We start from the raw sequence: 27,369 nt of genomic DNA on the forward strand, positions 1-27,369 counted from the left end.
CTCAAACACAATACTCAGCCCCGACACCGGACATGCTCTTAATCTCCTGCTCCATTCGCAGTCATATGCAAATATCCTGCGTCCCATGGCCTCTCACACATGAGCTGTATGGCCAATGCAAAGTGTTCATACGATATCTACACAAGAACCAAGTGTATTCCCTCCCTTGCTGATCTGAGGTCGTCGTGCCACAAGTGATAAAACAGATAAATGCACTGGAGAAACCTGTACTGTTGAATACACAGATGGCTTGTACTGATATTGATAACTCTGTTTGAAAGACAGACCTGGTGTGACCTCTGACCTTGATGATGCTGTATCAGTTCTTCAAAGCGTCTAGAAACCAAAGGGCTGTAAATCCTCAGAAGAGAGCAAACAGTCTTCTGGTCAGGTATGACACCATTGATAACATCTACCCACCCTGACTCATTCATGTCTAAAGCCCCAGATGTTTCCCCAGGACATACAGCATTCTTTCAACTTCCTGGCTTATACTTCCAGGATATGTCTGATTTAGCTATAGAGCTTGAAAGAACTATAGGCCTATGGAAAACACAAAATGATATAACACAAGTAAAATATGTGAATTATGTAGTGTGATATCTGCTGTTTTTCAAAAGCCACCCTTTGCCTAGATTACAGCTCTGCACGCATGCTCTTGGCATTCTCCAATTCATGAGGGTCCTGCTTTTTCTATGGCTCATTGCTAGGAAAAAAACATAATACCAATCCACCCACACCAATCCAATAGCCTACTGTATTGGCTACATATGTGCGTGAGCAATTGCATTCCCCCGCCTTATAGCCTATTACATTAAATAGGGACAGATGGAGGGAAACCGGAGACAGTCAGTTTTTAATGCGAAACTGGTCAGAGAGAGAGAGCTAAAGGCCAGCAAGTAAGATAAACAGCGCTCTCTGGTGTGGTGAAATAATATATGGGGAAAAAAAGAGTCCAGAAACCAGCGCTAACACACATGAAAAAAACAAACGAAAACAATAAAATGCTTTTAAAAGGGATTCAGTTTTCAGATGTCAGAAAATATTGTTCAATATACGTTTTAACCCTAGCCATTACATATACAGATATAAATCTGTTTTATATATTGGAGCGAGAAATCAAAATCGGAAGTGACGTTTCGGGGAATGTTTTCGGCCATGTTTGTGAGTGGCATCTTCATTGCGTTATAATTTGCTAAATAAATTGTATTTTTAAAACTCTATTATTGATTTTATATATTGATAACTTCCACCAAAGTTCTGTTTTGTGATCGAATTCTAACGTTTTAAAATGACGACTCGGTGTGCGGGGCGGAAATGCGACGGTTCGCCGTGAGCGCGCGTCTGTTTCCGTCCGTGTGAGAGTGTGAGAGATTGGAGATTACTGACCCAGATCGAGATGAAAACAGGTTCTGCTGTAAAGGTCTAATGTCATTTTGCGCCACAGTAATCTGACTGACATTGAGCAGGTGAGTGACATATTTTGACACTGTTTGTCACAATATATCGATAAACACAGAGTCGCGTGATGATGTTGGCTCGTTCGTGAGTTAGTGGTAACTAACACTAAACAGCTGTTAGCAACCTGTCCACTGATAATAACCAAAAACTGCATAATACGCGCGAGCTTCAACCAGTCGTGTATAAAAACAAGCAAAATACACAATGTCGACTAAACGTGACGTTTTGGGGGGTTATACATTTAATATGCATCAGTGCGCAATGTGAACTTGTAAATAGTGTTTTAAAAACGCATTAAGATTCTGAACTGAAATCCTTTTTAATTATAATGTAAACCGTGAAGATGATTAGTGCCATACATTAAATTATTAATTTGATTATTTTAAGATGTTGTCATCGACATTTCTTAATTTTCCGGTCACTCAGTTAAATGACATCGCAAACTCAGCATGCGCGTTCACGGCAAATAAAACCTGCATGAATTACCCCTCATGAATATCCGTTTACTTGTAATTGTATTTATTTGTGTTGGCGCAAAGAAGGCCTGTAATGACAGCTTGCCATCCCGGATCTTAACACGTCTTGTACACACACCTGTCTCTGTCTCAAACGCGACGATACTGTCCCACCATCGCGGTTGCCTGCGACTTGCCTGTCCATCATAATAACATCAACAGATTCAAAACCAGTGCTTTGGAAACTCTCTTTAAACTATTATACCCAATGATTTCAAGGAATAAGTCATCCATAAATAAGACTTCTTCCGTCATTTATTCGCCTGTATGTCGCGTAGGACAGTCTTTCTTCTGTGGAAAAACTGCTTCTGTCACCTTTCACTTTGTATGTAAAATTATGTATTTAAAACGAACCATGATTGAAAATGTCATTATGCCAAACCATCTCCTTTTGTGTTTCACAGAAGATTGAAAGTGTACAGGTTGGAAACAATATGCGGGTGATTAATGACTGAAGAATATTGTGTGTGTGTGTGTGTGTGTGAACTATCCCTGTTCATTCCTTCACACCCTGATAAAACCAGCCATTGTTTGTTTGACATTTTAAGATGTATCTGAATGTTACTGTTTGTGAAGTAATGTAACCAAACGTTTTTGAGATTTGAGCTTTTGGTTTTATTTTTCAGTCAAGTGACATATTTTCTCCAAAGATAGTTGCATTCGGTTTCTTACTTCCTCATAAGTTGTGATATCTGCATACGCCTGGCTTTAGAATGTTAAATTAAATATTAATTTAAAAAATGTTTGAGAATATATTTAATCATTTATATTGTTTTATTTTTATTATATATACTTATATGTATTAAGTTTACATTTGCATTTAGTCATTTAGCAGATGCTTTTGTCCAAAGCGACTTGCAAATTAGGACTAAATTAAGTGAGTCATCGTGAAGAGGCAAAAACAATGCAAGAATTGCTCAAAATACAAAGTTCAGGCATTACTCAGAGTAGCATAAGCCAGAAAAGGGAGATAAATATATATAAATATAAATTATTTTTATTTTATATTTTTAGTGCTGTCAAATCAAATAATCGCATCTCACAAAAGTTTGTAAATATATTAGTGGTGTCAAATCGATTATTTCACATCTAACATACAAGTTTTATGAATATATATATATATATATATATATATATATATTAGTCCTGTCAAATAGATTAATCGCGATTAATCGCATCTAACATAAAAGTGTTTACATAATATATGTGTATATATACATGTATATATATATTTGTGTGTGTGCACGCGTGTCTGTGTGTTTCTATATATATATATATATATATATATATATATATATATATATATATATATATACAAACTTTTATTAATTGCCATTAGTTGATCTGACAGCATAATTTTTGTCATATTTGTCAAATTGTCATATTTTTGATATTGCAGTATTGTCTGAGTTGTCAGTAAATCAAAATAATAATGGAAAAGCATTAATTATAAGATTTTTGCACTAAATCTCTCGTCCCGTTTGTTTAATATGAATTTCTCACCAGAATTGGCAGCACTGTGCGATGCGGCTGTGGCTTCAGGAGGTGTTTGTGTGGACGACTCTTCGCCTGTCTGCTCACGTCTCTCATCATTTACCTCCCTGTGTCGCTGGGGTTTCTGGATCATTTTTGGGGAAAGGTATGACCAACATTCTCTGCTATTGCAAGCAACTACAACACAAACTAATGTCTGTTGTAGTCTTGGCTTTTGTTTAACGTACGTAAGATGAATTCGCTGTATGAGTTTGATATCTTTTTTTTCTTTCCAAGGTCTGTGCTCTTAGTTAGAAGATGCTCAATGCGGAGCTGAGGATGCGCAGATGGAAATGGCCCGTCCAGTTGACCTCACTGTACCTGAGCTGTCTGTATTTCTTCTGTTCAGTCTCTGGTAAGCAGGTCTCGTAGTCATTTCTGTGATCTCTGTATGAAATATCTCCAAATCAGTGGCATAAGAAGAATGATCTGTGCTGCTGACAGCTTATTAAGGGTGTGTTCGGTTCTCTTAGTTCTTTTGGTCTGGACCCCAAAAAATTATACATTAAGTCATTCTTAAAGGGATGGTTCGGAGTAATTTCAACCTAGGGTCCTTTGCACCATGACCTCGAGCCAAACACCCCCCAGAAGCTTTTTTTCCCTTGGTCGAACATTATTAAAGTTAGAGCTTATTTAGAGATATCAGCCGAATGGTTTAGTGCAGGCGCTAATGGATCCAAGGTTGTATCTCGTAAATTACCCCACTAATAATGCCCAGAATGGTACCGAACTTCTACAGTAGTACAAATAGGTTCTGTACTCATAAAACGAGGCATTGGAAAGTTTGTAAGTACATCAGGAGTTTATTTAAATAACACTTGCCTGATGGCTAATGCTACCGCTAACCCGGACGTCGACGTCACTTCAGTGATTTGGGAAAAGCCTGTAAAAGTCCTGGCAGAAAGCGATGCATAAGGATGTAGTGTAACGACACCAGTTCAAGGAATGCACTCATATTTTGTTGGTAGTACCAGTTTGCAACAATTATTAGTAAACACTAAGTTGTCAACACTTCGAAAAAAATTATAAAAAATGACTTTCATGACATATATTTTGTGACGGAACTTACTGAACCAACAAAACAATGCTTGGCTAAATGAACTCATTGTATGCAATGCACCACAATAATGAGTGTACAACCAGCTAGAGAATACCCATAATGCACTGTGAGAGTCGTGCCGAATGAATTACCACGTCTAACTAGAAGATAGCGCCGCAGCTGAATCATCCATACATCCATTTTCCAAACCGCTGGTCCAATGTGACTACAGCGTAATATTATACATTTTAATTGATTATTAAATTGTTTAATTAAGGTTTATACATAGTTTCCATGACAGAGTTTAAGATAAATCTTTTCATTACTAATGAAGCTGCCAGTTTGCCACGTTTCAAATAATTATTAAACAGCAAACACAAACTATGCAAAAGCAGCAGCCCTTCCAGCTAGTGTTGCTTTCGTCAACGAAAATTATGACGAAATATTGTCGTCAACGAACCGTTATCACCTGACGAAAACGAGACGAGACTAGACGTAAATGCATGGTCATGTGACGATGACTAAAATACATGTATAATGCAATATCGTTGACGAATAAAAACGAGACTAAATGTGGTTTAAAAAATAAAAACTATGCTAAAATGTCTCTTCATTTTCGTTGACCAAAACGAGACGAGACGAAATGTTATAACGTCACGACGAATGAGAGAGTTGTGCGTGAACCCATAGCTTTGTCGGCTTTAAATTCTGGATTGCGATCTGGTCACCCTATTATCAGCGAATTTAACAATATATTACTCCATTAGTTATTCTATTAAAATGTCTCATTGATATATTTGACACATTCATAATCATTACTTTGTGACAGCTGTATGTTATTGGCAGCGTCTCTGGTTACATGAACGCATCAGCGCCAGAACATGGAGATTTTATTTTAGAGAATAATCGCACAACCTATTCGATATTCTATAATTACATAAACTAATCGAATATCCAAAAATCGTGACTCATCCCTGCATGGAATCTCTTGTTTCTTTTCCCAAATCTTCACTCACGTCACGTCTCACCCATTTTCTAAAGGTATTATAAACGTTTCTTGGTTCGCTTTTAATTAGGCCTATTATATTCGTATTCTTTACTGTGGTAAAGTAGAAAAACGCTGTAGGACAGATAGCCTACATTTGTACTTGCATGTCAAATTCTTTTTAACACAGTTTGTGCTTGTTATATTAGACATAGGGCGCGTCAAGTTTAGTTGTAAAGCGCGTTTCACACGCGCGGGTGATTTTTAGTTTCACTTTCTCTGGCAGCGCAATCTCAAACATAGCCTAAATATTTCGCCCTTGTGGAGGATAAAATTCGCTCTTCAAACCAATTTACATCAAGTAGAAAACACGAAGATATCATAAAGAGATCGATATCTTCGTGTTTTCCTGCTCGTGTCCCACATCCCTCTCAAAGCGCAGAGTGTATATCACGCGTCTTTGTGTGGAAATATAAAACGAGTTTTTTTTTTTTTTTTTTTTTAATTCTAGACCAAAACTAAAATTAAAACAGGCCGCCAAAAACAACACTACTTCCAGCGCACTCTTTTTAATTCACTCCATCAAGTGGACTATATTAGTGGACTAATGTTGGGAATAGTGAATGAGGGGGTGATTTCAAACACATTCTTGAGAATTCTGTCCTTAAGTTTTCATCTTGTGACATCACGTCCTGTTTTTGATTCGTAAAGATGTCTTTGGTCCATGTTGCGTTCATATTTAAGTCAAACCGCACTAGAGTCTCCGTCCGCTTGTTTGATGCGCACCAGAATTCGGATGACCGCGCTCACACCGCACTATCAGAGCAATCGCATTAGGGTTTGTTTTAATCAAACCAAACCTGCCAACTGACCCTTCGCAGGGAGTTTGATTGACAGGCGATCTGACCAATCATTGGTGGATTTGAACTTGGAGTGGAACAACGGAGAACAAGGGAGTGTACTGACGTCTTTCTGCGGTTAAACAACATTCCTTCTTATGTTCTTTCATGTTTATTTGATGCTATAAATGAACTAGAAGGAAGAGATGATCGGTTCACGAGCAGCTTTAACTGAGACTACAGCGATCTGTCAGACACATTAAAGAGCCACAAAACGTTTTTTATTGTTTAAATTTTTTTTATTGTTTAAATTAAATGACCAAATTTGAAAGTTGAGACTTTGTTTCACATCAAAAGTAACCTGGTCTGTCCTGTCTGTCAGTGTCCTCTCTGCTCCACGATGTATATTTCACTGTGTGAGAACATGTGTGGCGTGAGAGCGGCTTGTCAGACATAGCAACAGTAACTAAAGGGGGCGGGTCTTTGCGAACGGTCAGTTGTGAACATAGCCTAAAACAACACAGCTAAAAATATAAAAACCAAAACAAGACTAGTCAGCAGCATTATTTGACTAGTTGTATGTCAGACCATTGTTGGTCTGTAGCATGTGTATGTTTGTGACTTGTTGCGGTGATGAGTGACGGCACTGATTTGGAGGATTACAAAAGTGGGAAGCATAATGGACACACTGTGTTCGTTTTCACAAAGGGGGGAAATCGCACAACAGGCCTATAGTCCCCCACCCCAAAGAAAAACTGCACGGCTGGGGCTTCTGTGTCCTGCAGTTTAAGTTTCACTGCCACCCCATAATTAACGACCCTCTGTTGTCATGGTTACAGTCTTTAGAGACAAAACCGTGTCTATGAAGGGATTGGGGAAGAGGGGGGGGGGATGTCTAACTGGACTCTGACTTCCTGGAACTTGTCAGTGCAGAGACGAGTGTAATGTGTGAGTGACCTGTATGATAAACAGCCTTGTTTTGCAGTGGCACGGACAGGCATTATTTCCCATCGAATCAGGGCTGGATGCGAGTCTACATGCATGGACCGTCAGTAGCCTATTGTTCTGAGCTCTGCAGTTGAGCTTAATTGAGAGACTGAATTTAATAACCAATTGCATTGGAATTGTAAATTATTTCTGATATATCTGCCAATATTTGCATATATTTAATCGTTCATGCTGATTATTTTTTATTATATAATATATTATTATTTTTTAGATTTAATTTACCTTTGCTGACATCTTATGCTCACTTAAAATGATAAAAAAAATATTTTAATTTATTAAAATATTTAATTTAATAAAAATGTAAATGTATTATTTAATTCAATATTTAATAATGAAAATAATTTAATAACACCTTTAAATGTATAGCAACTTTTTCATACTGTACATTATAATGTTGTGGTGACTAAAGTCAGTTTTGGTATTTAATGAATATTTTGGTATTTAATTTGGTATTTGATGAATTTAATTAAATTAAATCATTTGTTTATTTGCTTGTTTGTTGATAGTTCATTTAGACAAAATCATATAGAATTTTACTATCAGACATATATTGGTTATTAGACAATATTAGAGTTTTTTTATTTTTTTATTCTTATGTCAATTATGGACACATAGCACCCTAATATTGGATATTTGATGACACATGGTCATTTAATTTAGTTATATAAATATATATATTTATTTATTTATTTATTCTGTGCATTATAATTATGTGGTAACTAAAATCACTTGTGACATTTAAAGCCAGGGATTATATACAGTGCAATGCATAAGTGAATACACCCATGCTAAAGTTGACTAAAAAGAGGAATAAAAAATCATATTTTGGAAATTGAACTTAATGCCTTAATTTAAAAAATTAGGAAAAATCCAACCTTTAAGGACACCAATTTTCTTTGTGAATGAATAATGTATCGTAAATAAATAAATGTTCTTCCTTAAAATACATGGTGCATAAGTGAGTACACCCCTATGTTAAATTCCCATAGAGGCAGGCAGATTTTTATTTTTAAGTATTTTTTTTTTTTTTTTTTTAGGATACTATGCATCCTGATAAAGTTCCCTTGGCCTTTGGAATTAAAATAGCCCCACATCATCATAGCCTTCACCATACCTAGAGATTGGCATGGGGTACTTTCCATAAGATCATCTCTCAATGCAAATCAAACTAGCTTTTAGGCTAACTGAAATAAAATCATGCCAATCTCTAGGTATGGTGAAGGCTATGATGATGTGGGGCTATTTTAATTCCAAAGGCCAAGGGAACTTTAATTCTGCCTGCCTCTATGGGAATTTAACATAGGGGTGTACTCACTTATGCACCATGTATTTTAAGGAAGAACATTTATTTATTTACGATACATTATTCATTCACAAAGAAAATTGGTGTCCTTAAAGGTTGGATTTTTCCTAATTTTTTAAATTAAGGCATTAAGTTCAATTTCCAAAATATGATTTTTTATTCCTCTTTTTAGTCAACTTTAGCATGGGTGTATTCACTTATGCATTGCACTGTATATATATATGTGTATATATATATATATATATATATATATATATATATATATATATATATATATATATATATATATATATATATATATATATATATATATATATATTTATATTTATTATTATTATTATTATTATTATTATTATTATTAATTTTTATTTTATTTTATTTTTTATTATTATTATTATTATTATTTTTTATTTTTTTTTATTTTTTAGACAAATTTAGCTATTTATCGGTTATCGGCCCTAACATAAAAGTATTTATCAGATTATTGGTATCCTGATATTTATTTTTCTGATATCCCAGTGCAAACAGTCTAAAACATTGACACCTTTATTGTCATAGCTTTGCCATATTTAGTCGTTTTTTTCTCCCTCTCAGATCTAATTTCTCCTTGTCAACCTTCATTTGTGCCTCGTCTGTCCCTCTCTCAGGGGTTTCGGGCAGCATGTGCACAGTAACGGGGGGTGTCCTGGGTATCCACTGGAGCAGCGTCATCGGTCTGGGCTGGCAGCCACTGGCAGTGGATCATTTAGGGGCTCGATGCTGGGAATCCTGCTGTATGAAGCCGTCCTGCGGGGCCGTGTGGAGCCTCGGTGGACGCTGCGTGTTGCTGACCTGCACTCGAGCGAAGGGCTGCGCCGTCAGGTCTCTTCCTCAGCCGGATGTAGAGTCTCTGGGGCTTCTTCAGCATCTGAACACGGCCATGCGCAGTAAGAGGGACGTTTTCAACGCCGAGGATGTCAGAGTAATCAGGGAGACGGAGCATGTAAGCCATATTATCTGATCTCAGACGCGTTCAGTAGTGGGTCTCATTCACTAATAAGTGCATACAAGTGTTCTTACTAATAAATGTGCTAAAAATATCCACCGGCAAGGTGCGTATGCTTGTTGTTGCCTTCGTTCTAATGTTGATGAATCTGGATTATATGAGCTTGTGAATGAGACCCACTGTCCTAAAGAATAAAACTTGATTTGCAGCATATACTGTATATATTGTCTGATTAATGGATATTTAATTGTGCATGCTCATTTCCCATATTTTTTACATTTAGATGACTTTTTTACATTTTACAAATGAAAACAAAAAATATTTAATTGAATGTGATATTTAATTATTTTATTTGATAATGATTAATAATCTTTAATTTAATATTCAAAAATAAAATAAATAATTAATTTACACTGTTAAATGTAATAGAAAATCTCAAAATGAATATTACTTTTTTTTAATACTGTACATTATAAAGTTGTAGTGACTTGTTAGGATTTTATTTATTTATTTTTAATTTATTAAGACAAAATCGTATATTTTCTTTTGATTCTATTTATATTGTATTTGTTACATTTAATTGTGCATGCTCATTCCCCCCTTTTTTACATTTAGATCACTGTACATTAATATATTGTGGTGACTTGTGGAATTTTCAAATAAGATTTTATTTATTTATAATTTATTTAGACCAAAACATATTTAGAATTTTAATATCACTGTCCTGATGCATAAAATCTTGCACTTCAACTCTTTATTTGGAGCATATATGCATTTCATTCGATATAATTTCCCATATTTTACATTTAGATTACCTTTGCCATCATCTAATGTTTATTTAAAGTTAATTTTTAAGTTTTATATAATAATGAAAAATAATAAATCTGTTAAATGTAATATAAAGTCTCAAAATGAATATGTATTTTTTAATACTGTACATTATAATGTTGTTTATTTTGACAAATTTGTAATCAAATTTTAATACCACTGTCCTAAAGCATAACATTTCTGCATTTGCAGCTTATCTCTGTGAACTAACTGATATTTTCACCCTCGCAGGACATACAGGACCAGTCTGTTAAACCCACAGTGCCATTGACCACATCCCATGATGCAGCTCTTCCACATACAGCCGGTGAGACCTCCATCCAGTCCACCAGTGGCAGTGGCGAACATGAAGCGGTCTCAGTATCTGAGCATAATTCAACACTGGATGCAGACACTGGAGATCATTCAGCGTTAAACAACAGTAACCAGTCTCCACAGTCCACGTCTGACACACACTCAGTGACTCCATCAACGACACCAGCTGGTACGACACACTGCTCTAGAATTATGTTGTGTTGTTCTGTATGTATTTATTACCTTTCATGTGAGGTTTTCAAAGTACATGAAAATCAAGGTCTACAAATCAGACTTTATCTGTGACTGTAACGATTGTTTCAGTGCGAGAGCTGGTCGTGTCTGCCGGCAAAAACGTGGAGGTCACGTTACCCCGCAGTGAGGTGGAACTGAATGCTTATGTAGTGCCAGAGCCCCCTTCAGGTACTGCTCTAAATAAGCCATTGCAGTCGGCTTCTCCTCCTTTATCTTTGTTATAATTTCTCTGTTAATTCCTTTTAGGGGCTAAATATGACTGGCGTTTGAGGACACATCCAAAAGACTATAGTGGAGAAATGGAGGGTAAACACAGCAGGACGCTTAAGCTCAGTAAGGTAAATTAAAGCGTTCATTGTCTACAGGAGCTCTTCTGGAGCAGGATTGGACACTCATGGCCTAAAAGTTATATATACAGTACCAGTCAAAAGTTTGGAAACATTACTATTTTTAATGTTTTTGAAAGAAGTCTCTTATGCTCATCAAGCCTGCGTTTAAAAAAAACAAAACAAAAAAAAACCCCAGTAATATTATGAAATATTATTACAATTTAAAATAATGGTTCTCTTTTTTAACATATTTTAAAATGTAATTTATTTTTGTGATGCAAAGCTGAATTTTCATCAGCAAGTACTCCAGTCTTTGGTGTCTTATGATCCTTCAGAAATCATTCTAATATGATGATTTGATACTCAGTTATTATCAATGATGGAAACAGTTGTGCTGTTTAATATATTTTTTTGGAATACTTTTTTCAGGATTCATTGATGAGTAAAACGTTAACAGCATTTATTCATAAAAACAGCATTTATTCAAAATAAAAACATTTCTAACAATATAAATCGTTACCATCACCTTTTATCAATTTAACGCATCCTTGTTGAATTAAAGTACTAATTTCTTTAAAAAAAAAAAGTTATTGTTCCCAAACTTTTGAACGGTAGTGTATATTGTTACAAAAGATTTCTATTCTAAATAAATACAGTTCTTTTTAACTTTTTATTCATCAAATAATCCTGAAAAAAGTATCTCAGGTTATAAAAAAAATATTAAGCAGCACAACTGTTTCCAACATTGATCATAAATCATCATATTAGAATGATTTCTGAAGGATCATAAGACACCAAAGACTGGAGTACTTGCTGATGAAAATTCAGCTTTGCATCACAAAAATAAATTACATTTTAAAGTATATTAAAAAAGAGAACCATTATTTTAAATTGTAATAATATTTCATAATATTACTGGTTTTTTGTTTGTTTTGTTTTTTAACTGCAGGCTTGATGAGCATAAGAGACTTCTTTCAAAAACATAAAAAATAGTAATGTTTCCAAACTTTTGACTGGTACTGTATATACATATATATAAAAATCAAGCCTTTTAGACCTTGGTTGTCCAATCCTGCTCCTGGAGAGCTAGTGTCCTGGGTTGGGTTGCACCAGCCGTTCGTAAGTCCACACGAGAGGCTTAGTAACTACTAGCTAGTTTGTAACTAACTCTGTACTTTGTTCTGTTGCACCATTTGTTCGTAAGGCAGAATGTTGCTAGCAGGTCGTAAGCTCTCCGTAAAGTAATGCGTAGTCACTTAATATGACGTTTAGCCTCTGATCCAATAGCAGCCTTCAAATACGTGAGCAGAAGCTGTGTTGAAATGCTGTGAATTTCAGTTTATCCTTCATTCTTTTGCCTCACTAACGGTAAAAATAAGTTTCCATTAAATGCGATAGCCTACTTGATAATGAATAACGTGTGTTTTTATATGTAAATAACATTCAGAAACTGTATTTGAAATAAAGTTAATAATGATCAATAGATAATATTGATACAAAAAACATAAGAAATTACGTTTATTGATTATGACTGATATTTTACATGCACAACATGGACCGATGCTCACAGCGGCGCGCTGTTTAGGACGGGTTTGTGTTAAAGAGCTGCTAACAAAGTAATCTTTTCACATAATGTTCTCTCTCTTAAAATGTAAGTGAGTGTAAATGTCAGCATTATCATATATGTCTAAAGAATTGAAGTTTGTCAGGTAAAAGAAGAGCTTATTGATGCAGTTCAGTCTGTCTGATATTTTATTCCCAACTTACTCCTGATCGGAGGTTACCGTAAATATTTAGTTAATACGTAGAGTTACGCTTCAACTAAGTTTAATGGTGCAACGCACAAATATTTAGAAGTGTGTAAGTCGTAACTTAGTGTCCATTTAAGTCAAAACTAGGCTAAGTTGTAACTTACGCGCAGCTGGTGCAACCGGCCCCTGCAGAATATATATATTCTAAACATTCCTAATATTCCATATGTTTCCCTTAGCTGACAGTGGGTCTCTATGAGTTTGAGGTGGTAGTGGATGGTGACGGTGCTCATGGGGAGGGATACGTCAACGTTACTGTCAAACCAGGTGACTTTAGTATTGATGTACCTGCTAATTGTATACTGGAATCAGTTTTCAGAGTTGTGTTTGGTCAGCCCGTATAAGTCCTGCATGTCTTGCTTCTACAGAGCCACGAGTGAATAAGCCACCTGTGGCTGTAGTTTCTCCAAAGTACCAGGAAATCTCCTTGCCTACAAGCTCCACTGTGATTGACGGTCAACGTGCGTATCACATTTTTTTGTATCACATTCACTAAACCAGTTTTTACTGTTGTATGAGCCATAATAGCATTTTATACTACTTGCATTATTTAAAAAGAAAAAAAGAAAAAAAAAGTACTCTACCTTTCGCCCTTTAAATCAGCATGCACCAATGCTAAAACTTTCTATATGGAAAGTTGTTAACAAACAAGTATTCATTACTTCAATGAGCTCATTGTTGGTGCCTTAAATTATTACATTGTTTAAATTAATATATTTTTTAGCCAACTGTGATTTGTTTTTGTACATTTCTGAAATGCATAACTCATGCTTTTTCTGGAAGGCTGCTTTGAAATGATGTGTATTGTGAAAAGCACTATACAAATAAATGTGAATTTAATTGAACCTTTCAAATAATTTGGGATTAGCAAAATATTTTAATTTTGAAAAATGTTTTTTAATGCTCACCAAGCTTGCATTAAATTGATTGAATTTACAGTAAAAACAATATTATTAAACATTGTGCAGCCCTACTTTTAACACATTGCTAAATATCTTTAAATATGTGACCCTGGACCACAAAACCAGTCACATGGGTAAATTTTGTGAAGTTGAGATTTATACATCATCTGGAAGCTGAATAAATAAGCTTTCCATTGATGTATGGTTTGCTAGGATATGACAATATTTGGCCAAGATACAACTATTTGAAAATCTGGAATCTGAGGGTGCAAAAAAATCTAAACATTGAGAAAATCGCCTTTAAAGTTGTCCATTTATGTTCGTGATTGTGCTGCATTCACTCACAGAAATAAATGTTTTATATATTTATGGTAGGAACCTTACAAAATATCTTCATGGAACATGATCTTTACTTAATATCCTTATGATTTTTGGCATAAAAGAAAAATCAATAATTTTGACCCGTACAATGTATTATTGGCTATTGCCACAAATATACCCGTACGACTTATGACTGGTTTTGTGGTCCAGGGTCACATATAATGTTCTCTGCGGTGGTTTCACAAATGAAACATTTGTGATCATTAATGTCTTGTGTTTCTCAGTGAGCACTGATGATGATAAAGTGGTGTCGTGGCATTGGGAGGAGGTGAAAGGGCCGCTCAGAGAAGAAAAGGCCTCAGGTGATACTGCTGTTCTCACCCTCACAAACCTGGTTCCTGGGAATTACACCTTCAGGTATGGATTATATCAATTTTTTTGTACATACCCTGTATTACGGGGCATATTCAGCAGATAACCACTGCAAAACCTGGCAAACCAGTCAAACTGTTTAAAGGGTCATGAAACCCCCTTCTTTCAGCTCAAGTCTAGCTCACAATCTTTAAAAAAGATTTAACTTAAATGGGCGTGGATGGCTGTGAGAAGAAGGGAGGGGAGTGGGTGTGGCACGGCAGGAGGGGGGGGGGGGACTGTCATCGCCAGTGGCCCATGCATATCGACTGTCACTAAAAATCAGTGGTAAAACGTGAGGATATGCTAGATTTTTTTATAGCTGACAAAGTTAAAGTCTAATGAAATACACTGACACCTTAATTTTGTCCTTTCAAAAGTAACTGAATGATGTTAGCCTACACAGTAATCATAATTGTATTTAAAACATAAATGTGCATGCATATGTATAATTATGTCATTAGAAAATATATATTTGTTTATATACACATTATAAATGCCTATATTTGAAAATAATACATTTTCTGCTTAAAAAAAAAAAAGTTCAGTACATAGCCTAGATCTACGCGCCCCCTGAACCCCCATAATAAAGATGGACAGTGACATAGAAATTTGCACAAATTAAACATGCGTTCCATACAATTGAGGTATTATCGAAATATCTAAATTTTAATAACGAGTGATTATTTAACAAAAGGAGACTAAAACAGTCAGGGTTACATTTTAGACACACACACCTCTGAAGCGATAGAAAAGTCCTCAGGACCGCATCACTCACAAGACGAAACCTATATACTACGCAATATCACAGTTTGACATGTCTGTCATTGGAAAGTTCCACGTGGTGTCATGAATAATTAAGAGCAAGTGTCTTCTCATTGGATAAGAAAACTCAGTCTCATGAATAATTATGAGACACAGCCTGTGACGTGGACACGATGAAGATTTTAAACCCGGAAGATGAAAATAGCGGAAAAAAAACTAAAATTTAACCATTTTCCCCCTACTATTAAATCTAACAGATGCTAACATTGTCTTCAGTGGTGTTCAACACACATACCTCTGTTAAAATCTCAGAAAATTTGGTTTAGGGTTTCATGACCCTTTAAAGACACTCAAAAATAAACAACAAATAAAAAAGGTTGTTATACTATATCATATTTTTTCTCTAACAGACTCACGGTGACTGACTCGGATGGAGCTCAGAATTCAACCCAAGCCATGTTGTTAGTCAACAAGGCCACGGACTACAAGCCTACAGCTAATGCTGGACCCAACCAAGTGATCACACTGCCACACAACTCTATCATACTGTACGGCAACCAGAGCACTGACGACCATGAGAATCTGTCCTATGAATGGTCGCTCAGCCCTGAGAGCAAGGGCAAGGTGGTGGAGATGCAGGTACATGAGAAACACAATGCCATTTTGCAGTAGAGCTGCATGATGACGTAATCTCGATTCAAACACCCACACGATCTTATTCCCAAATGATGACAATTCGGCTATGACTATTAAACCTTTGGCAAGTACGATCACAGCGAACATTCAGATCTGTGTTCTGACCCAAAGAGAGCAGTTGTCATGTATAGATATGAAACGGGTTCTGGGATAAAAGTTGATAGTTCTATTATAAATACTGATGTCTACAGTAGCGATCAAATTAGAGTAAATCACCTTTTGAAAGTAACTTAACACGTCAAATAAAGATTGTATCATTGCATCGTTACACCAGTAGGTGGCGACAAGTGACTGTTAAAAAATGCATGTCATTGAATCATTCACTCAAGAGATTTGTTCATGTAGTTGTGCAAACCTGTGTTTGAAATTGCCCTCTATAGCTCATTCACTATTCTCTAGCCTTTGAGCGTACATTGGTTGTACCAGAGCCCGTCTACGGAGAGCCTGGCCACTCCCTATTAAGTCCTATTGTACCGAATTTTGGTTGTAGTTCCACCAGAGTTCCCCCGGGGGTCGATCGCCCATGAGTGCAGAATGAATGGGAGTCTATGGGGCTAGACGGCTAAATTTGTCTCTTTCACCCGATTGCCGTTGAGAAATCTCAGATTTGATTGTAGGTTTTGCAAGTTCAACATGGGTTATAGGTCGAAAGTTGAATGAACGAGTACTTATGTCCTTTCGATTTCTTACAGGTTGAGTTGTTGTTGCCCATAACACGCTAGCATTCTGCTAATTGGTCAATGAAGGACTGATTACGACCAGAGATACCGCTTGATGGCATCGTGGCATCCGAAGCGGGACCAGAAACAAACAAAACAAAAACTCGTCTAGCACGTGTATTTCCCTGTGTCAGCTGTGTTGTCGATGCCTCGAGAGAAAAGAAAGTGCAGAGCGCGAAAGCACCAAAGCGACTGAAGGATTGCCGTAAAGCAGTATCTCTGGTCGTACGATGTGTATGACGTCATTGACACTTTAAAAGACTTTTTAAAGCAAATAAGTGACTCTAAAAAATCTAACACCCAGCAATGTGTAATTTTTTTGCATCTCCTTTCGAATACAACATTCAAATTACTAGACAAAAAATTATATCCTGAGAAAAGTGGATTTTGAGGAGTATAGAGCCATAGAGCTCCATTCATTCTGAACTCGTCCTGTGAGCGCCCTCTTATGGAGCCAGAGTGGAACTGCAACCAGTTCAGAAGCTGGAAGTTTACTGAGAGTGGAACTTCTCCCCTTATTAGACATTATCTGGTTGTACACTCATTATTGCGGTGCATTGTGGGATTGAATGAGTGCAATTGATAACATCCACTATGGTTTCGGACACCACTACAAACGGCTGTCCCCTTAAATAGTGCCCTGTTTAGGGTATAGGGGGCGATTTCTTTAAGAGTGAGTCATTGAATCATTCATTCAAACCGATTTAAAAAAAAAAATTCATTTAAATATTTTTTTAATAGATTGCAGCAATTAACATTTTGTCAGAAACTCTAGTAAATGACATGTTATTTTGTTTAGTTGTCTGTTCAGAATCGTGATCTCTAGTTAAAAAAAGATTCTCAGTTTATCCAGAATCATGCAGCTGAATGCATTTTATGCTGATTATTTTTGTCAGTGAGTGCATTACTGAGCACTCTTGCGTTTTGTTCTCCATAGGGTGTGAGGACGCCCACTCTGCAGCTTTCTGCCATGCAGGAGGGTGACTACACCTTTCAGCTGACCGTCACTGACTCGTCTGGCCAGCAAGACACGGCTCAGGTCACTGTCATTGTCCAGCCAGGTATGTTTTTAAATACAGGCCTCAATGATTCATACTTAACTTGTAAATATACATTTGAAGCTTCTGTTTGTGCTTGATCTCTCTCTCTCTCTCTATGTGAAATCCCTCCAGAGAACAACAAGCCCCCTGTAGCGGATGCTGGTCCAGATAAGGAGCTGACGCTGCCTGTCGATCGCACCACACTGGACGGCAGCAAGAGCACCGACGACCAAAAAATTGCCACGTACCACTGGACAAAGAACACGTCAGTTACACACGATCACTCCTCCCGCGTTCATTTTATGTGTATTTATAATTCATAATAATTAAAATGTTCCTGTACAAAATGTACAGTCTAATTTTATGGACTGGATTTATTTTGTTGAGGCCAATTTAACACATTTAACATACAGTACCATTACAAAATTTGGGGTCAGTAAAGTATTTTTTGTAAGAAATACTTTTATTTAACATGGATGCATTAAATCGATCAAAAGTGACAGTACGACAGTTATAATGTTATGAAAGATTTCTGTTTCAAATAAATTCTGTTATCTTTCTATTCTTTAAAGAATCCTGAAACAAATGCATCACTGTTTCCACAAACATTTCCAAAAATGCTGTTTTCAGCATTAATAATAATAAGAAATGTTTCTTGAGCAGCAAATCATCATATTAGAATGATTTCTGAAGGATCATGTGACACTGAAGACTGGAGTAATGATGCTGAAAATTCAGCTTTGATCACAGGAATAAATTACATTTTAAAATATAATGAAGTAGAAAATGGTTATTTTAAATTGTAATAATATTTCATAATATTACTGTTTCTGCTGATCACATAAATGCAGCTTTCGTTAGCAATTAGAGACCTTTCAAAAACAGTAAAAAAAAAATCCAGACCCCAAATTTTTTCCAGTAGTGTGTGTATATGTATATACTGCATATTACATTTACTATTCAATGGTTTACTCATCTACTACAGTAGTGTGTTGTCTTTGGGAGCTGTTGTTTAGCAAATATTATTGTTAAAATATTTTTAATTAATTTAAATAATTAATCTGCATATGTTGAATTCATTTGTAATTGATTTACATCCCTACTTTTTGTATCAAATGTCTTACTTTTCAAATGTACAGGGCAGTAATGTAGTTATTTTAGTTGTAGACTCGTGGCTTACATGTTTTTGATGGGGTCACAGGGGCCCAGAAGGGGTGAAGATTGAAAACGCGGACACTGCGATTGCTGTGGTGACGGGTCTGCAAGAGGGCGAGTACATTTTCATGTTGACGGTGACGGATGAAAGGATGCTGGAGAATTCTGACACAGTTTCTGTCATCGTCCGAGAAGGTGCGCGTCCTTAATTAAATCCAAGAAAAGTTTTAATGTTGGTGTTAGTTAGAAAGCTTCGTTTAGTTCTATTGTGGTCTGTCTGTCATATTAGAAATAATTTTGCTTTTGGCTTGTTCAAATCAGAGGATGATCAGCCACCTGTTGCCAAAGTGCTGTCCAGTCCTCCGATCACTCTTCCCGTCCGGACAGCAGTTCTGGATGGTTCTCGATCATCAGATGATAAGGGCAGCATCAGCTACCTCTGGACCCGTGAAGACACAAGCCCGGCTGCAGGGGTCAGTGCTGTTTATAATGCGAAACTCTTACTGGCATTCACATTACATTCATGGCTCATTCCCTTGTGGTGACAGAACAAGGGAAACCGGTTTGTTTGGTACAGTTCCTTAAAGAATGTGTTCCTCAATGTTTGAGGAGCCATTGATCAGGATCAGAAAACGACACTGTTGAAATGTGCCCTCTGTTTTTCTCTTCTAGGATGTCCTGAATAACTCTGACCATCAGGCAGTGCTTTTTATTGGTAATCTGGTGGAAGGGAAGTACAGTTTCACTCTGACTGTAACTGACAGTAAGGGAAAGACTTCTGCTGACAAAGGCACTGTAGAGGTTCGACCAGGTCTGTGTGCTCGCCATTTTTTTTAATAGCATTGTATTAAAGAGGTTTTATTATGCTTTTTTATATTTTCAACTTTCTTTAGTGTGCACCTTATATTTCCACATCTCTGACATTGTTGCAGCTCCTCTCTTCCCAGTCTGTCAGTAACGCTCTGTTTAGTTCCTGTCTCTATGAAGCCCCTCCTTCTGAAAAACACAGTGTGCTCTGATTGGTCAGCTGGACCGGTGTGTTGTGATTGGTCAATCGCTTCGAGCGTGTTTGGGAAATGTCCCGCCCCTTACCATAACCGCCAGTTTCAACACACTACTAACTAACTCAACCAGGCCCCGCCCCTTTAAAGGGGACCTATTATGCCCCTTTTCACAAGATTTAATATAAGTCTCTGGTGTCCCCAGAATGTGTCTTTGAAGTTTCAGCTCAAAATACCCCACTGATCATTTATTATAGCTTGTCAAATTTGCCCCTATTTGGGTGTGAGCAAAAACACGCCGTTTTTATGTGTCCCTTTAAATGCAAATGAGCTGCTGAAGACCTTTCCAGAAGAGGGCGGAGCCAAAATGTAAGAAATTGTCAGTCGCGGTGTTCAGCCTTACGCTGACACTGATGGAGAAACTCCAGAAGAAGTTACAGCTTTTATAACTGGACGTTTCTGAATGGTTAGTGGATAAATTTGTGGAGTTAAGTTAATTCAACTCATTGACTAGCATGTACTGTCATGTTAATCTAAAAACTTTTGTGCAAATCCAGCGTTGAACTGACCCTCTTTTGTGAAGCGGTCCGGCGTAAAATTGATTTGAGCAAATATATAACACTTTAACGACTTTCTTCTGCACATTTTTCTTCATAAATGGAATTCAACCATTGTGTCCTCAGTGGCTCAGATGCAAGGGAGTCTATGGAGACTCTTATGTTCGTTGGTACATCCAATAACAGAACTTTTGTAATGATTTTTTTGGCACAGGCATTGAATATCTCCAGCTTTTACAGCGATGAAAACAGAAATGGCGACTGCTGCGGCTCACTCGGGGGCAATTTTTACCATTATAGGCTGGTTGTTTACACACACTGTGGATACACATGTGTTCAAACACCTTATGAAAGTGAATTTTGCATAACAGGTCCCCTTTAAATGAGGAATATTGTGACGTGTTCTTTCTCGGAAGAAACTCAAGAATAGAATGGAGGCGTTTCAGGGAGTTCAGAAACACTGACACTGATATAGAGAATAACTCCCGCTGGAGGGACTTTGTTTTGCAACTTTGCAGACATTTTTCATGCTCAGACAGCAACATTACACAGTGACACTAAAAAAAAGTTGAACTTGTAAAAAAAGAAAAGGCATAAAAGAACCCTTTTAAGTAAAATATATTAAATTATACTATAATTCTCTCGTTCTTCCTCAGATGTTTATGCGCGAGACTTGGTGGAGCTGATCCTAGACGTCCCTGTGGATAAGGTGTCCCGCAGACAGAAGGATATGTTCATCAGGCAGGTTGGCGTCCTTCTGGGAGTCTTGGACAGTGACATCATTGTGCGAGAGATTAGCGCCTTCAATGAGCACAGGTAAATCCGGCTTAGCGCAAGTTAAGGCTTCATAGGCAGCGCTAAAGTTAACGCCTCATCTCCACTGATCTGATTAAATTGCTTCATGTTACTGTAAAGAAACCATAGAATAACTTTGTTTTCACATTAATAGAATAGAGCGCTGCAGTGATGACGTATTTTTGTAGGTCATCACGATCACCCTGGTTCCTTCCACAAAAACCCAATTTTCCATTGGCTTTTGGATTATTGCAGAAAATAAGCTCTGTGATCAACAAAAGTTTATGATTCTTGGATGTTTTTTTTGTTTTATCGTGATAATTTTCACAAATTAACACAAATTTTATGAATTTTGAAGCCTAAATTCATTTGGTAGAAGTGAAAAGCTCAATATAGGCTATAAAAAAACTACACTATAGTCGCAGCTTCAGCTTCACCATCACTAAGATTCTGACAACTCTTTCAGTCTTTGTGTGAAAACATTTCCCCTGAAAGTTCGAGTTATAATAGTTTGCAGAGATTTTAGAGATTTAAATTCCCGAAAGAAATGGGATAACCTTTCACTGTTGAGAATACGTTTTTGTTTTTTATATGTATTATAGGTTTTTACTATGGTAACTTTTAATGTTGTGTTAACTGACGCCATCGTCTTGTTTTGTGTTAGTTTAGCAAAATCATCTGCTGAAGTCTATTGCAGATATAGATATTCATACATAAGTATAACTCTGGTTGCAGATGCTCAGTCAACTTGTACAGCAGCCCATAGAAACAGCCGATAATGAGGCATCTGTGTATATATGTGACCCTCGATCACAAAACCAGTCACAAGTCACATGGGTATATCTGTGGCAATAGCCAACAATACATTGTATGGGTCAAAATTATCGATTTTTCTTTTATGCCAAAAATCATTAGGATATTAAGTAAAGATCATGTTCCATGAAGATATTTAGTAAATTTCCTACCGTAAATATATAAAACATTTATTTTTGTGAGTGACTGCAGCAAAATCGCGAACATAAATGAACAACTTTAAAGGAGATTTTTTCAATGTTTAGATTTTTTTGCACCCTCAGATTCCAGATTTTCAATAGTTGTATCTCGACCAAATATTGTCCTATCCTAACAAACAATACATCAATGAAAAGCTTATTTACCCAGCTTTCAAAATATGTATGAATCTCAATTTCAAAAAATGTACCCATGTGACTGGTTTTGTGGTCCAGGGTCACATATAACAATGAATGGAACCGGAAGTGCTAAAATGCTAATTTGTAACCAAATTTGTCATCCCTGCAGCACTCTATAGTACTTTTGAAGTAAATGTTTAAAATATGCACACTCACATGTTCCAGTCATATCAGAAGTTTTATAAAATCTGTTTTAATTTGATATATGTTGCATATATGATGATTACTTGTGTACTTTACAGCACTCGCCTGGTATTTCTGGTATCTGGAGGTCCTGGACGACCGCCATTGACTGGCCATAGTGTTGCTATGGAACTACACAACAAATTTCGCAAGCAAAAAAATGAATTCCTTATCTTTAGGGCCCGGCGAGTGGACACAGTCAGTGAGTATTCATATTAAACGCCCTATTAACCCATGTTTTTACTGTAGCAGTGGTCTTGTATTAACCGTGTGATCTTTCCCCAGTCTGCCAGCTGAACTGCTCCAGTCACGGGGAATGCGACTCCTTCACCAGACGTTGCGTGTGCCACCCGTTCTGGATGGAGAATTTATTCAGTACTTATTTTGGGGATGCTGTGAGCAACTGTGGTGAGGGGACACTAAAAATTGTTGAGGGAAGCTGCTTTAAAGAGGACCTATTATGCCTTTGATTTAGTTTTTCAGCTCTACTAGAATAAGTTTTCATGCTTAGGGCTTTCAAAAAACATTATTTTCCCCATATTCTCCATTATTGCAGCTCCTCTCTTCCTAGTATGTCAGTAACGCTCTGTTTAGTTCCTGTCTCTATGAAGCCCCTCCTTCTGAAAAGCTTAATGTGCTCTGATTGGTCGGCTGGAGCAGTGTGTGGTGATTGGTCAACTGCTTTGAGCGTGTTTGAGAAATGTCACGCCTCTTAACATGACCACCAGTTTCAACACACTACTAACTCAATCAGGCCCCGCCCCTTTATTTAGCTTGGGCGGGAATTATTTAAATTAGAAATATTGTGACGTATTCGTTCCTGGAAACAAAACTCAAGACTACAATGGAGGCGTTTCTTTGCAACTTTGCCGACATTTTTCAACATTACACACTAAAGAAAGTTGAACACAGTTACATGTCAAAGTTTAATGGCCTGTTTATGTTTTCTTTCAGAATGGAGTGTATTATACGTGACGATAGCATCATTCATGACCGTGGTTGGCATAGCGACTGTAATATGGGGTATTGTGTGCTGCTGTCGAAGGTAAGGGTTTGACAAATGATAATTTATTTGGAGTTTATTGCTTGTGTTTATTAAAAGTGTTCTTGGTGTCTCGAGCAGACGGAAAAGCAAAGGGAGACGAAAGAGCCGCTATAAAATGCTGGATGGGGATGAACAAGAGGCTCTGGAATTACAGTTACAAAGACCTGGTAATAAAATGATCTGTCAGTCACTGAACAATATTTTAAATGAATAAATTACGTAATTAATTGCAATTAATCACTTATTTAAAAGTGTTTTCCCAAAGACAGAGTAAAGAATTTAATATACACTACCATTCAAAAGATTTAGGGGCAGTAAGATTTTTTTTTTTATTATAATATTTTTATTCAGCAAGGATGCATTAAATTGATCAAAAGTGACAGTAAATACATTATAACCTTACAAAATATTTCTATTTCAAATAAATGCTGTTCTTTTGAACTTTCTATTCATCAAAGAATCCTAAAAAAAATATTGCAGTTTGTACAAAACATTAAAGGGATATTTCACCGCTGGAAAGATGAATGTGTATTTAAATTGGGTCATTTATGTAGTAGAAATGTGAAATTATTTTAGACGTTGGTGCCTTCTAGACTGAGAAAAGCCAGAAAATGTATTTTTGGCTCATGTGGATGAGACTACAACTCCCAGAATGCACTTGCTTCGCTTCCCTATGAGGACACTCCCAAGCCACGCCTACCGGTTACAGAGGGCAGTGTCGGGAGAAATTATACAACTACGAAATAACAAAAATACTACCAGGTTTCTACTGATACAAAGCGTAATGCTAATCGGTGAAGTATCCCTTTAAGCAACAGTTTTCAACAATAATAATAATAAGAAATGCCAACAAGTGACATTTTGAAATATATTTCACAATATTACATTTGAGACTTCAAAAACGTTCAAAAACATAAAAAAATCTTACAGACTCCAAACTTTTGAACCGTAGTCAATATATTCAATATATTTGGAAGAGTATTAATAATGGTTTATAACTGCTTTTTCATATTTGATTCACTTTATATTTTTTATTTTAAATGAATAAATTAAATGAACGTGTTAAATTGACAGCCCTAGTTTATTTTAACCCTATGTTACGTCCTCCATGGCTAAGATACTTCATTCCCCGACAGGTCGCTTGAAGTCCGTTCCTGCTCCCTCATCCTCCGCGCTCATGCACTCTGATTCCGATCTGGAGAGTGACGACGGCCAGGCAGGCGTCCCGTGGTCCGACCGAGAGCGTGGAAAACTCCTGCCGCCCCAAAACGGATCCCTGCGTAACGGCCAAGGCCCTCACAAACCCAAAAAACAAAAAGAGGAGCTGCTTTAGCACACACACACCAAACCTCTCGTATCGCACCAACGCACTGTTCACCCCTCATCCATGACACGCGTCACGACTTAAATTCGGGAGGAATCCTGCAGGACTTCAGGAATGACCTCTGCACATGCATCCTCGGGTTGAATCGCAAGCCCAGTCTGAGCCAAAATAAAAATGCGTTTAAACCCGAATGGTCAGATCTGTAGAGCCACGCACCTCAAAAGACAATGAGAATGTTGAGATGTACTGTATGTACTAGGGTTGAGCATTTCAGAGTAGCTCCCTGAGGAACTTTTCCCCACCGGAATGTCTCATCTCACCGCGGATAACTGAGCCTGCCTCACTGTCCCCTTCCTTCGAAGCTTCCTGATATGACTGGCAGCCTGTCACATCCAAACACTGCCTGGCATGTCTAATAATTTGTATATTTTTACTTGTGGTAATAATGCAGAGAGTGAGTCCTAAGGCACCCAACAGTGCCATGTGTGACTGCATGAGAAGGCAAGATTTGTTTTTCCTTGTTTATTTTTTCATGGTTTGCATGTATTAAATTGAGACGTGCGTGCGCTACTCTGCAGTCTTGCCCCTTTAAACACCAGCAAAAGTGACGTCTGCAGCGTAATAGCCATGTTTTTCAAGGGTTTCTTTTCTTTAAGGAGGAATATCGTACACTGGAAACTGTATTGGATGTTGCACTGGAGCCAGTCTCTGGTTTTTGAGGGTCAATATGACAGGATGGGGTCTGACTTACTCAAACTGGAACAGCCGCCAAATAATAAATCATGTTTTGTTACACTTGGGCTTGCATTAGTACTGCATTTTACTCTTTTTGGACTTACTGTCTGATCAGAAATCATCATTTGGTTTGAAAATAGTTTGTTCAGCCAAGAATCTTTTAAGTTACAATGTTACTTGATGGTTTATTATGAAAAGGTTGAATGTTATTTTGACGATGTGTGCAATTATTATTATTATTTTTTAATTAATTTTCCTCCCTACATGTCTGAGTTGCAGATGAGTGCATGGGGAAAATGAAGGTTTTTTTTTTTTTTTTATCCATGCTTTTTTGTTGTTGTTTTTAGTGAAGAATTCCCTGTTTCATGTGACTTGTTCTAATTCAACTGGAGTAAATTAAAAAAATATATATTTACAGCTGTCTTTTTTTGTTATACTTGATTTCTGTCCTTAATCTCATAATTGTATACAATTTCTTGTAAACTAAATCACACGTTTACTGCTTCAAGTGGAGCTTAAAAACCAAGTTAGATTCCATATGCCTATATTTTTGTTTTTAATTATTGTGATCTTAGTGAATGAACACCTAATTTCTATAATTTAATTTAATCATTTACCATATTTGGGGGGTCTAAAATGTTTTTTAAAAAAGTGGTTATTTACTGACAGATTTTAATTTTGAGATTAACTATTTATTTTGTTGGTCATATGTGTGCATAATGAGGAAAAATAAGCTACACTGTATTTTAAAGTCCCTTGTTTGTAATTATGCTTAGCTTTTACTACTATATGTAACATGCATAACAAGGACACTGTAAAATAGTTACTAAAACGGTGTTATAACTTTGGCAATGCCCTGGTTTAAAGCACACAGAGCCAACTATTGAAAACTCTCTATTTATTACAAAGTCAAAGCAGGCACTTGTTAATTCCATGCACAGTTTGTGCAGATCAAGATTGTGACATCCACACTTCCTGTTCTGGCAACAAGTCTCTTCCTCTCCAGCTCCACAAATAATTTTGGCCAAGACTTCAAACCATAGACTGTATAAAATCAAATAAAAAAAAAAGTCTAACCATAGACTGCTTCAAACCTGCCAGTTAGAAAGAGGAAAAACTAAGAAAATAAGCACTTTCATTATTACATAATTGTCACGTCTTACATGGTAGATTGAGGAAATACCTTTTATTAATGCTACATATAATTACCTAGATTTAGTGAAATCAATAAAACAAAATTGATATTCGTACTCAGTCTTAAGTCTTCCTGTTCCTGTTTTACTCTTTTGCAGCACTTTCTAACACACTCGTTCTCTCTCTCTCTCTCTCCTTTGTCCTTATAAGG

The 27,369-nt window shown here is 36.7% G+C and overlaps 1 protein-coding gene across 1 annotated transcript; it reads left to right on the forward strand.

The window, feature by feature from the left end:
• The first annotated feature begins 1,327 nt into the window (after positions 1 to 1,327).
• kiaa0319l (KIAA0319-like) lies at positions 1,328 to 26,439 on the forward strand. Its single transcript, XM_084131313.1, has 22 exons — positions 1,328 to 1,469; positions 3,483 to 3,615; positions 3,747 to 3,864; positions 9,331 to 9,665; positions 10,728 to 10,980; positions 11,115 to 11,213; positions 11,292 to 11,383; positions 13,365 to 13,452; positions 13,554 to 13,646; positions 14,693 to 14,825; positions 15,995 to 16,223; positions 17,937 to 18,060; positions 18,172 to 18,304; positions 19,241 to 19,389; positions 19,516 to 19,667; positions 19,867 to 20,005; positions 21,409 to 21,568; positions 22,980 to 23,122; positions 23,206 to 23,328; positions 23,875 to 23,965; positions 24,044 to 24,132; positions 25,102 to 26,439. The coding sequence occupies exons 3-22, from the start codon at positions 3,768 to 3,770 to the stop codon at positions 25,296 to 25,298; spliced, it is 2,919 nt and encodes a 972-aa protein (XP_083987439.1). The 5' UTR covers positions 1,328 to 1,469; positions 3,483 to 3,615; positions 3,747 to 3,767; the 3' UTR covers positions 25,299 to 26,439.
• The last annotated feature ends 930 nt before the right edge of the window (positions 26,440 to 27,369 follow it).

The sequence above is a fragment of the Abramis brama genome (assembly GCF_963993115.1).
Source record: "Abramis brama genome assembly, chromosome: 12".
In the NCBI taxonomy this organism is placed as follows: Eukaryota; Metazoa; Chordata; class Actinopteri; order Cypriniformes; family Leuciscidae; genus Abramis; species Abramis brama.